The following is a 12,771-nucleotide window of genomic DNA, read 5'->3' on the forward strand; positions in this document are numbered from 1 at the left end:
CAACAATGGAGGCCAGAAGTTGCCTTGGGGGAAGATGGTATGATGGTTTTCTGCTTTGTTACCTGACTTTAATCTTCTCCTTTCCCCTGTGTTGCTAAGTGCACATTTTGACACCCCACCATTGGAGCAGAGGGGAGGGAGGGGCCACAAAGTGAGGGTGGAAGGTAGGTAGGAGAGTTCTTATTTGGAGCTATCAAAGCTGACTTCATGCTTTCGGGCCTGGCAGATGTTGAACACTTTCTTGTGGATGCTTCTCTGGGTTCTTTGAAGACATCTTCAGGGCAGTCCCACCCATAGTCCCTTGAGGGAGAATGAATCTCTCTTCCTGCAGGTCTCTGAGGCTCTTTCCTCACCCTCTGTGAATTTGGATTCACCTCAGCCCTCTTTCCATTCACATCCCTTCATCTGCTATGTGGCCATCTTACAATGGATTAAGACTATCCCCTGTCACCTCTCTCCCACACAACCTATTTCCAGCCTGTAAGAGACACTGGTGGATCTTTCTCTCTGACAGACTCACAGGCAGGGTGATTCCCAGCTCAGCCACCTTCCTTCAGCCAGACACCTGCTTCTCAATCTTTAGGAGTAGGAGCCAGATACCAGTCCACTGGGCCCCACCATGTCATTCTAGTCAGGGCGGCCAGGGGGGAGGGGGATGTGTCCTGATGAAGCCCCACTAGACTTGAAGTACAGGGCATAGCCCCTCCACCTTGCTCCCCTGGGTGGGTGTGGTGAAGTGAGGCTTCAGGCACCCAAATAGCTCTCTTTTATACCCTTTTATTCCTTAGATGTGGGTAGGGTCTTAAAAAATCATGTAATACTTTTCAGTTTTCTCTTTTGGGAAAACTTACATCTTGGCCTGGCACCCGATTTAGGAATATCATCTCATTAACTCAGGGCTTCAGTTGAAACTTTAAGTTATTTTTTCCAGATGGGGAATCTTAAATCAAGGGAATCCCCTGATTGCATAGAGCAAACATACCCACGTTTCAAGGGAAACTGATCTATCTTCCAGCCCCCACTTTTTTCTCCCACAGAGAGACACAGCTGCTGGGAGGATCTGTCCCAGATAGACTCCCAGGAAGATCATTTGATTTTAGAGACTAGAATCCAACACCATACTCAACAGCTTTCAGACCTATGCGGTAATTCTAATAAACTTAATAACTTGGACAAGTGTCTGTGAACATTATAAATCATGTTTCATCAGCAAGCTGTCATAAGCAACTTTAGCTGACTTACAGCCCAAGAAAACGGATGGAATCAACTTTGTTTCCCTGCAGCATTCTTGTTATGCCATTGGTGTTTCAAAGATTTCTCATGTCTCAACACTGAAACATCCATCTTGACTAATGGCAAAATTATACCCATAGGGTTTCACAAAAGACAAAAATTTGTCCTCATCTTCTTTGTGAATATCTCCTAGAATATGTCAGTCCAGCATCTCTGGGATACCATGTGTCTTGGACCATATGTACCTTCATGTAGATGGTGGACCCTCTATGATTTTTCTTCTTCCTCTTTTGCTGACAAAATTGCACATGAAGACATTTTCCGTGCTACAAATTAAAAAGAAAATATCCAACTTGTATCAGGGGGAAGAGAAACATGTTGTTCACACAGCAAAACAAACAAACAAAACCTACAAAAAGGTATAAAATAAACCACAACTAAGCTGTTATTTGACCATAAACTATTTTTTTTTAAGATTTTATTTATTTATTTGAGAGAGAGAGAATGGGAGACAGAGAGCATGAGAGGGAGGAGGGTCAGAGGGAGAAGCAGACTCCCCGCCGAGCAGGGAGCCCGATGCGGGACTCGATCCAGAGACTCCAGGATCATGACCTGAGCCGAAGGCAGTCGCTTAACCAACTGAGCCACTCAGGCGCCCCGACCATAAACTATTTCTAACAGAGGCTCAGATCCTCCTTCCCAAACGTGTTCTCCGCCATCGTCTTATACACCTCTTGTCACTCACAATTTCACATCTTTCCCAAATATCCGCTTTCCAGCAGATGTTCCCAGTTCTCAGACACATTTCTGTCTGCTGGGCACACCTTTCTCCCCCTTTGTTGCCTGACAGCCAAGGCTTGACTCAAATGTCTACCTCTTCCCTGTGGGCAGCATTGGTACTTGATCCTTGTAATCCCCTAACACAGAGCACAGAGGTTGGCAGACTATAGTCTTGTGGGTCAAATCCAGCCCGTCACTGTTTTTATAAAGTTTTATTGGAACACAGCCACGTCATTTGTTTACATATTGTCTACAGCTGCTTTCTTGCCCGACAATGGACTTGAACTGTTGCAACAGGGACGGTAGGACAGGCCAAGCCTGCATATTCATTACCCAACCCATGACAGGAGGTTTGCTGATCCCTGCCCTAAAAAATTTGCATATGTCAAGAAGGGCTCTTGACATCCTGCACGAAAATTGTTTTGCTTACTTACCAGTTTGCCTGCTCACATCATCATAATCTTAGTCGTTCAAAGTATAGACCAGGAACAACCCAGGTTCTGCAGGTGGGTGGCCTGGTTTCAAGTGTTAGCTCTCGCATTTATGAGCTGTGTGACTTTGAGAAAATCACCTCATCGGGCTGGGCCTCCAGTTTCTCGCGGGCAAAACAGGGATGATGATAACAGCCTCACAGGGTTGCAGTGAGGATTAAGCAAGACATTAAGAAATGCTTCAAATAACATGTGGAACACAAGATCTCAGCTGTAAGTAACCTTTGTATCCCATGGGCCATTAAAGTGGTCCACACTGGTGGAGGGCCTGATATCCAGGGCGTTCTCCATAAAGGGTTCTCGCATATGTAAGGAGTGAATGAAGAAAAAAGACACAGATGCTCCTGAGAGATTAAAATAATGGAAAATACCCAAAGTCGTCGACTAATTCCATGCACAAAGCAGAAGTTTGACTCAGCTTACTTACAGAGGGGCAATAAAGGGACGACAGAAGGTCTTCATGGAAATAATAGAAAAAAAGAAAGCTTTTGCTAAATAATAGAAATTCTCCTTGAGTTATATGGTTAGTTCAATAGCAGAAGAAAAATACAGATGCGCTGTCGGAAATCTGGCCCTCCCCTACCTTCCCCTCATCCTCTGAGTTTGAAGGGAAGGAAACTAACACCAGCATAACCCTCTCCTTCAGTAGATGCTAAGGGAGAAACTTCTTCAAATCCTCATGTGCCGTGACTATTAAATTAACCAAATATGGGCTTACAAGAAATACCAACCACCTGGCCCCAAATGGGACGAGATCATTCCCTAGCTTGTCTATGTATCCAGGGCCTCCCCTGCCCATCTCTTTTCTGAGCCAGTGCTTCCCGACTCAGTCCCGCAGGCTCTGAGCAGAAACCGAAGCCATCGCCCTCGGGCTCTGTCGCTGAGAAGGGGAGCTGTGCTAATTTGCCATGACTAGAAGATCTTTGAAGGTCTTTGCCAGTTTCTATCAAGGCGTAAGAAGCGATTATCACAATTAATGCAACTTACCATGTGTTACTTTTCCAAAAAAGCTATTTCAGGGTAGGTCTGCGGTCTGTCCCTTTCAGAGTTATAAAACTGATACTTTAACTCCGTCCACGATCCCGGGTTTTCCATGTAAGACCTCAGAGAGAATCCTCAGAGGGCCCCCATACCAGCATTTGTCTGTCGGGCTCTCCGAGCTCCCCGATTCACCAATGCTCTTCACCTCAGGTGTGAGAAAGGTTTTCAGGGCGGGGCCAGATGAAGGAGCCGGCGTCGTAATGGATATTCAGACACTTATTTCTGCCAGCGGCAGCCCACAACCGGCAGAGGGAGCTTCCTTTTTTGCCTTCAGCAACCTTTTTCCCTTAACAGCACGCTCATCTTCGAAGATGCTGTCTACCAACGTGGCTTCTGACAACCAGAAGTATGGAGGAGACACGGTAGCGAGCGTATGTTGCCACGCGAGCCAAGGGAAATAGAAAAATGCGTGCCAAAGGGATCCAGGCTGAACAGGAAAGAAAGGGAGAGGCAAAAACATGACTCCTAGTTTATATGAGCTGTTTTTTAGAAAATTAAAACGGACATTTAAGATCGAAGTTCAATTATCAAAGATCAAGGTAAAATGTAAAGCAACTATTTGTTATTGGTATCCTTTTGGGGGGAAAAATAAACCCACTTGATTGCTGTCTTTATCATCCTTTCTTTTTAAATAGATGATTTAGGGTTCTGGGGAAATCCAAAGTGGTATCACCCATTGTAAAAAGCATGGTGCCAACCAAATGTCTGGAAAACCCATACTTCGCTTCTCACCAATCTCCCCTCATTCCTCTGAAAGAAATCTGGCTGCAGAGCTGCTAAGTGTGTAGTGAAAGGAGAAACAGGACAGCCTTTTCCCAGTGAAAACAGGATTCACAAAGACTGTGAGAAACAAACCAGCTTTTCTCCCTGTTCACGCATTTGGTGGAAGCTGCCATTTTCAGGTTTGGCACTTCTTTCCTTTCCAATAACCAAGAAGATTTTCTATGAGATATTTATATATCTATAAAGTACTATCTAATGTTTTTTAATGACTAAATGTTTTTATAATTTTTTTTTTTATCCCAATGCTTTGGCTTGTACAGTAACTTTCATTTTTACTGAGATCCGTGTAGCCCTCGGGTTTATGAGAGGTTGCTGGAAAATAAATTAGGTTCTTTGAGATGATCTTGGGAGCCTTCAGAACTTGTTGTTCAGGAGATGATCTTTCCTCCCTCACCTGCCTTCAGATGAAGCCAAGGGACTGGGACGAGGGCATTTATCTGAGGTGTAATGACAGTGTGTCCTTCTTCAGTTGAAAGAGCTATGGCGGGGCAGAGGGTTATAGCTCACTGTTGCTGGAAACTGCCTTTTCCTCACATCACGTGAGCCAACATCTTGCCCTGACTTAGGTGGCAAGGGAAACAGACACGTCAGTTTTCATTGTCAGCTTCTTAAAACATTATTTACCTGGCAGTGTTTGAACCGTGTATTTACTGTCACATTTTATATTGGCTATCAGGCTTCTATTTACCACTTAAGAGATATATTGAAAAATTACCCTCAAGATGTCACATCCAAGTGAAGATATATTTGAGGTTTTTAAACAAGATTGGGTTTTGTGTATACTAGCTGTGGGCAAATGAATTACAATTCGCAAAGTAAATTAAATAAAGTTAATAGATATGAAAACAACCAGTAAAGAGATGATCATTGTGATCTTAAGCTTCTGTCCAGCCCTTATAAACCATTGCAGACTGTGAGCCTTAAAGTAGAGCCTCGGTGGCAACCGGGATTCAAGTGAACAGGATGTAAAATTAAGCCATTGTGGACAAGCCTGTCATGGTCACAGATACTCCAAGTGTTCTTTCTGAAAGAGGGGACTCTGGACCGGCAGTGTGCACATGGCCCATGGGCAGCCCCACAGTCCCTGGGCATAACCTTCAGAGCCCTATGAGATGGGTGTGGGCAGCCTGGCCATGAGTCCATTTAATGACCTGAGGTGGCCTCCTATGAGGGACTCTGCCCATTAAAATCACTGTAGTTGTCAACTAACCAAAGAAGACTAAGTCCCCCCAGAATCTGAGAACACATAATGGAATGGTCATTTAGGATTTAGAGGAGCACAGAGAGAATCAGGAAAACAAGAATGGATGTTTACAAGAGAACACAGATACTGGAAATTCAAGCCAGTCTTTGAAGACCTCTTGCTTTCCCACGGTTTGTGTGTTTTTATGATCCACACCCTTTTACCTCAGTTACTGAAGTGAGCCCTGTTCCTTTCAAAATTACCCTAGTACCGTAGGTACTGCTGTAGTTTCTACTACCATAGACTACTATAAATAGCCTAATTTAATTCCCAGAGTAGATATTGTTGTTACTCTTAAATATTTCACAAATGTACTCATAAACTTACATAGGACAAAGATGACCACTCTTCATTTTCACTTGGTACTAACTAGACTTGATTTCTAGGAAAAGAGTATTTCTGCTGTACCAGCATTCAGCAATTAAACAGATCTCTAGAGAATATAGTTACCTGGTCATACCACCTGGAGAACCAGGTGTCCCTAGAGACTTCCCTGGTTCAAATGGTGAGGAAAAATTCCTATCTGTTCACTTATGGCTGTCCCTTTCACTTGGTTTTTTCTTTTTTTTATTTTTTAACATGGGAGAAAATATAAATAGAAAAATTACAAAGTTCAGACGAAAAGGAAACATCAGGGAGTGTGTGACATCTTTCAATCCTGTGGAAGATACAGGCATTAATACAGGCCCTGGGTTGGGATGGTGTGGCCCCCCATTCCCTATGAATTGTTCATAGAAAGTGAAGGACAGCTATGAAGTAAATCTCACCTTTAAGCTCAGGGCAAGGTGGTACCAAGATTTGTAAAGAGAACCTGGAGTAGAACTGGGACAGGAGATAAATATACATGGAACAGCATAAACTCATGTGCTGAGGTCATTTATTCAAACAAGTATGTACTGAACTCCAGACACTATTGCAGGTGCTGGGGATATCATCGCAGTGAGGAGAACAAAGTCCCTGCCCTCACGACGCTTCTATTCTAGTTCAGGGTGTCCCAAAGTGCGACCTACAAAATGCTAGTCTGTGGAGGGTCAGTGGTCAGTAGTAGAAAGGGGGTGCTCTGGTATTAAGTGTTGGAAAATACTCGGTTGAATGAAATCAAGCAGGTTTTCATAAAGCATATCTTCACAGCCGTATTCCTTTGCTTGGGCTGCCCTAACAAAGTGCCATAGGTTTAGGGACCTTCAACAACAGAAATTTATCGTGTCACCATTCTAGAGGCTGGAAGTCCAAGCTCACGGTATGGGCAGGATTGTTTCTTCTGAGGCCTCTCTCCTTGGCTTGCAGACGGCCGTCTCCTCCCTGTGTCCTCACATGGTCTCCCCTCTGTGTGTGTCCGTATCCTAATCTCCTCTTCTTATAAGGATACTACAGTAGTTACATTGCATTAGCACCCACCCTGATGACCTCATTTTACCTTAACCGCCCCTTTAAAGACTGTCTCCAATACAGTCACCTTCTGAGGCACTAGGGGCTAGAATTTCAACATAGGAATTTGGGGGAAAGAAAAAATTCAACCAAAACAACAGCTTTGTGAAGCTGAGTCTTCCAGAATTGTAAATCAGACCGTGTCCATTCCATTCCCCTGCCTACGTTGAGGCCCCTTGAATGAAAGAGTGAACCCTAAAGTAAACTGTGGACTTTAGTTAATAGTTGGTAGCAAATGCACCACACTAATGCAAAGATGTTAATTATAGGAGAAACTGTATGTGGTGGGGGTGGGGGCTACGGAGGAACTCTGTGCTTTGTGCTCTATGTTTCGGTAAACCGAAAACCGCTCTAGAAAAAAAAAAAGGCTACTGATTTTTTTTTTTTTTAAGGACAAATCCTATATAAACATTAAAATAAAAGACCCCTCAAATGGCTGCACATTACCAGATACTATGAGGAGCTGCCCCCTTTCTGCATCTCTGACCTCCCCTGCCCCTGGCTTCACTCTGTTCCAGCCACAGTGACCTTCCTTATGGTTCTAGAGAATGTCAATCTGGTTCACATTGGAGGGGCTTTTGCTTAGTGTTTCCTCAGCCTGGATTCTTTTTTCCTTCCCTGGTTTTCCGGCTCTCAGTTTACAGGTTACCTCCTCAGGGAAGTCCTTCCTGACTGCTTCACCTACGGGAGCCCACAGAGCACTGTCCCATCCCCCTGCATTTATTTTATCCTTGTTTGTTAGGTTTTATTTCTGTGTCTGTGATCTGTTTGTTCCTTTTCTGCTCCCGGGGTCTTGTTCTCACTGAGTCCTCCCCGAGCACTTATTCCCATTTCCTCTGAGGCCACCTGGCCGAAGCTGCCCTCTGACCTGATCAATTGCAGCAGCCTCCTAACTGGTTATCAATAAGATACAAATGAAGATGAGTGTGATCCTTGAAGATGATTCCAACAATTGGGTCCTTTCCGCCAGATCTGGATTTCATTTCATATGCAAGGATCCCCTCCTCCCTCACCTTTTTCTCTTGAACAGCATAGCTGTAAACACAAGGGGGAAACAAAGAAAAAAGAAAGAACGCCCTTCTTCCCACAAAGATCTTTGTTTAGCATTTAAGATTTCACATCTTGGAACTGTTAGGGTAACCACCTGAGTTAATCTCAGCTGGGATAGTTGAGAAAGGTGATCCTGAAAGCAGCGAGAATTGATGAGGCAATTTAGAAGAAGAGAGATTTAAAAACACTGAGTGTTCCTGGTAGATTTTGGAGTACAGGTGTACTTTCTTCTATTTGGAAAGAATTGCAAAGAAATGCGGTCCAACGAGGTATGTTAGCCAGTGACAGCTCCTCACTTACCCCAAAGTAAATGGGCTTCAGTGGGAGATTTGAAAGGTAGAAATATGGCCAGGGATGTTTATGCCTCTTTTCCTGAAGGGAAAGACCCCTCTTTCTTTCCAAAAACGGTCCCAGGCGTGAATGAGTTCATGGTTTGGGTTTTTTTTTTTATTTGTTTCATTTTCTTTGTGTGTTTTGTTTTGCAAACAACAGAAACAAACTCAAACCAGCTGAAGCAAACAAGGGGGCATTGATGACAGGGGACACAGAGGTGCCATGGAAATGAAGGGCGGAAATGGAAGCTGGCTTTAGGAAGCTCCTGGAAAGCCCTCAGGGCTCCCTGTCGTGGCTTTTCTCTCCGGGACTACACACTCCTTCACTTTCTGTGTGAACTGCCTTTCCTTCTCTGGGCCACAAGAGCACCAGTCACCCTCCTTCTGTCACCTAAGTATACAAAATATAAGTGCTGCAGCCAGCGGAGTCTGTCTTTGAGTCTCAGTCTCAATCCATGTTCCTGGGAGAAGTCATGTTAGTGGCACCGTGTCCATCTGTGGCCAAGCGGCGGAGGAGGGAGACTCACAGGACACACTGACTTTCACCTCTGTGTTCTGTACATAGTGGAAGTGAAATGAAAGCTGGGGAAGTGAGAGAAAGAGCGAAGGGGAGTTGCTGGGAGCTGCACTGATGTTCCGCAGAGCCCCGCAGTGTGTGCAGGATCATCATCCATCCATTAACGATTTATGGAGCCACCCCTCCAAAAGCGCAGACTTGCTGCCATTGAAGACAACTCCTGCCCTCTAGAAGCCGGGAAGTGAAAGATGCACATATGGAAATTGTCGGGCAACATGCAAATAGGACATTTGGGGATGAAATATTTACTGGGTACCTGCCATGTACGAGATACTGCGGGTCATTAGGGAGCGAGGGTACTAGTAACTCGCTGCCCCCTCCTTGTCCAAATTCTAAACCCACTGAGAAATAATATAAAGCCAGAAGAGACCCAAGTGCCGCCTTTATTACCAATAAAGGCTGGGTTGGGGGAGGCAGTGTTTTATCGCAGTTAAACGGGCTTTCTTTGCTAAACCACAGAATTAGGCAGAGATGGGTGGAGCCAAGCACATGGCCTGGTATTCCAAACTCCATGTATTAAACACCTACTATACACTAGGCGCTGCTCTAGATACGGAGATATAGCAGTGAACAAAATTAAGTTTCTGCCCTTATGAACTTGACTTTCTAGTGGGGAGAAATCGACGACAACAACAACAACAACAAAAGGTGATGGTGTATACACCTGTGTGGGTCTGCTAGGGCTGTCATTTTGAAGTACCACAGTCCAAGTGGCTTTGAAAACAAGTTAATTGTCTGACAGTTCTAGAGGCTGGAAATCTGAGATCAAGGTGTTGGCGAGGCTGGTTTCTTCTGAGAGCCGTGAGGGTAGGATCGATCCCAGGCTTCTCTCCTGGCCTTGCAGATGGCTGACTTCTCTCTGTGTCTTCACTTGGTCTTTACTCTGTCTTAATCTCTTATAAGGACACCAGTCACATTTGGCTAGGGCCCACCTGAGTGACCTCATTTCAACTGAATCACATCTATAAAGATCCTATCTCCAAATACAGTCATGTTCTGAGGTCCTGAGACTGAGCCCTGGTTAGGACTTCAGCATATGGACTTGGGGTGAGGAGACACACCTAGGCGCCTTATAGCACCATCAGGAAAATCAAAGCAGGGTTAGAGAGTTTTGATGGATAGAACACTGTTTTAGACAGGGAAGACATTAATAAAGATGTAAAATTTGAATACAAGTTTTATTTTAATGAATATTAAGGCCTTTGAAGACATTCCAGGTGGGGTAACAGAGCCAAGGGGTTGGGCATGGAGTGTGTATGAGATATGTCAGCATGAAGTGAGGAAATCTGGGGGGACTCAGGGGAGCTTTTGTAGGAGTACTAGAAATCAGAGTCATCCGCAGGGTGTAGTGAGGTGATAAATTACACTTAGCTTGAGGTTAGGAATTTGGGATTTATCTTGAAACAACTAGGCTGAGAGTCCTTTGAAGATTCCGGGAAACAGTAGGAACAATGAACATGGTCTCTTGGGAAGAAGAATCTAAACTCAGTAAGTAGAATGAATGAGAAGTGGGACCGGCTGGAGGCCGGGGGATCATTTTAAAGGAAGAATCTACTGAGTCAAAATCAGCATTCAAATTGTGAGTTACATGAAATAAGTCATACTCATTAAACTCCCTGGAAATGGTTACCTGGAGTAGAGTTATGCCCATATCCATAGTTCATCTGCTGCTGCAATTAAAATGCAGAAAATGCAGTCAAACTTGGATTGGAAATGCTGAGCAGGTCTCCAGGCTCAAGGGATGGCTAGCTCCTGGCCAGGCGAGCAGCTGGGATTTTCATCACGCCTTTGTCTCTCAGCCATGTCCACACCAAGACCATTAGGTACGGGTAGGACTGTGTCCTCCCAAAATTTGTACTTTAAAGTCTAACTCCCAACTACCTCAGAATATGGTGGTCTTTGGAGACAGGGTATTTAAAGAGGTAATTAAGGTAAAATGAGGTCATTGGGGTGGACCCTAAAGCAATATGACTAATGTCCTTATGAGAAAGAGATTAGGAAACAGACAGGCGCATGAGGGAAGACCATGTGAGGATACAGCAAGAAGACAGCCATCTATCTATAAGCCAAAAAGAGAGGCCTCAGAAGAAACCATCTTGCCAACACGTTCATCTTGGACTTCCAGCCTCCAGAACAGTGAGGCAAAAAATTTCTGTTGTTTAAGCGCCCCAGTCTGTGGTACTTTGCTACAGCAGCCTTATCCATCATTCTGTTCTGATGGCCACTTCTGAGCATGCCTTAGAGTTCCAGAAACCTTCCTTCATCATCTTTTTCTCATGTTTTGCTTACAGCCAATGCTTAGCCTCCTTACTTCACTTTAAGTCCAGTTTCTCCGGTTCTATCCATCAACAGAGGAAAAGGTTCCATCATCCTCATCATGCTGCCTCATCCAATACCTAGCCACTAGTCACCTGTGGTTATTTAAACTTAACTCAATTAAAATAAAATACAATTAAAAATTCAGTTTCTCCAGCACCAGCCACATTTCAAGTGTTCAGTAGCCACATGTAACTAGCGACCACCCTATCAGACAGCACGTAGATAGAACATCTCTTTTATCACAGAATGTTGTACTGGACAGCACTGGTATAGAAGAAAGCTTAACCTTTCCTTAAAGCCCAACCTGTTGTATTTATTAAGGTTCTCTCCAGTGTAAGCAACATAAACCCACTATTGGTAGAATAAGGTTTAAAAAATGGGATAGGAAGGTGGTGGTGGGTCTTACTGGGAAATACCAAATATCCCACAGGACCAGAAGGACAGTTGAAAGAACCAAGAGCAGCTCCAAGGACTTGGACAGTAGGCTTTTGTGGGCCTTTCCTCTACGGAGCTATCAATTTCTACGTTTTTCTATGCTGTATCTCAAGAATCAGGAAAGAGAAGCTGAGTGGCCCATTTTGAGACACGAGTCTACTCGGCCAGATGAAACTGAGAAAGATACGGCAACAGGGCGCTAAAGGACAAAATGGCCACATGACGTCCACCCTGATGTCTTCTCGATGGTACCAAAGAATAAGGAGTCACTGTGAGTGAAGCTACCACCTCGATCAGGGCACTGTTACGGATAAATGAAATATCTCTTTAGTGGTTGATCCAGAACCTTCCACTGCACAGTAAGCCTTGTGTATGCTTCCATCTTTACTTTTTGTAGGATGAAAGCAGCAAGCATGTTGGGTTCCTTTACCTATTTTGACAAATATTTACTGAGGGCTTGCTTGGTGCACAGGTGCTGATATAGATGCTATGGGAGAAATAAAAGGGAATAAGGTATGTTTTGTTAAAAATATATCTCATCCCCCAATAGGAACCTGTTCTATACAAAGCTGAATAATCTGGGAACTGATCAGGAGGCTAGTTTCACTGAATTCTTTGCCCCATCCTTTCCCAACCTTAATAAATATTTTTATTCTTTTGCTGCTTCATCACTATGACAAATTATACAAAATATACAAGAAACCCTCAGACCTACGGCCCTCCCTTCCCAAGCAACCACCTCATTTACTTTAACCAGTTCTGATTGCCAAGATCAACTATAATGACATCTTGCCGAAGCCCACACTTCTGTTAGGAAAATCCTGTAATTTTCCACTTTCATGAATAGTTTACCCAAAAAGAGTTTTCCAACTTGAATCTTGTACATTTTATTTAAGTCAGCGTACATATGCCTCAATCATCCTGTGACACTGAGCTCTATGATTGCAGTTAAATTCCACACAAAGACTTCAAGTCCCTTTAAAATACGCTGTCTACCATAAAGAGGCCACTTCATTTCAGAGAACTCAGTTGAGATTGAACTGTCTCTTACTTTCAATT

At 43.9% G+C, this 12,771-nt stretch overlaps 1 protein-coding gene across 1 annotated transcript in view; it reads right to left on the reverse strand.

Moving 5' to 3' along the window:
- Positions 1–1,463: 1,463 nt before the first annotated feature.
- The window catches only part of PTER (phosphotriesterase related), a 98,467-nt gene continuing 87,159 nt past the window's right edge, over positions 1,464–12,771 (reverse strand). The window contains exon 5 of the mRNA XM_054507346.2: positions 1,464–1,559. Coding sequence (XP_054363321.1) covers positions 1,481–1,559 — 79 coding nt within the window. The 3' untranslated portion in view covers positions 1,464–1,480. The remainder of the gene's footprint in view (positions 1,560–12,771) is intronic.

The sequence above is a fragment of the Mirounga angustirostris genome, unplaced genomic scaffold (genome assembly GCF_029215605.1).
Source record: "Mirounga angustirostris isolate CCGP_5_RB_7025 unplaced genomic scaffold, mMirAng1.0.hap1 SCAF_5, whole genome shotgun sequence".
Classification (NCBI taxonomy): domain Eukaryota; kingdom Metazoa; phylum Chordata; class Mammalia; order Carnivora; family Phocidae; genus Mirounga; species Mirounga angustirostris.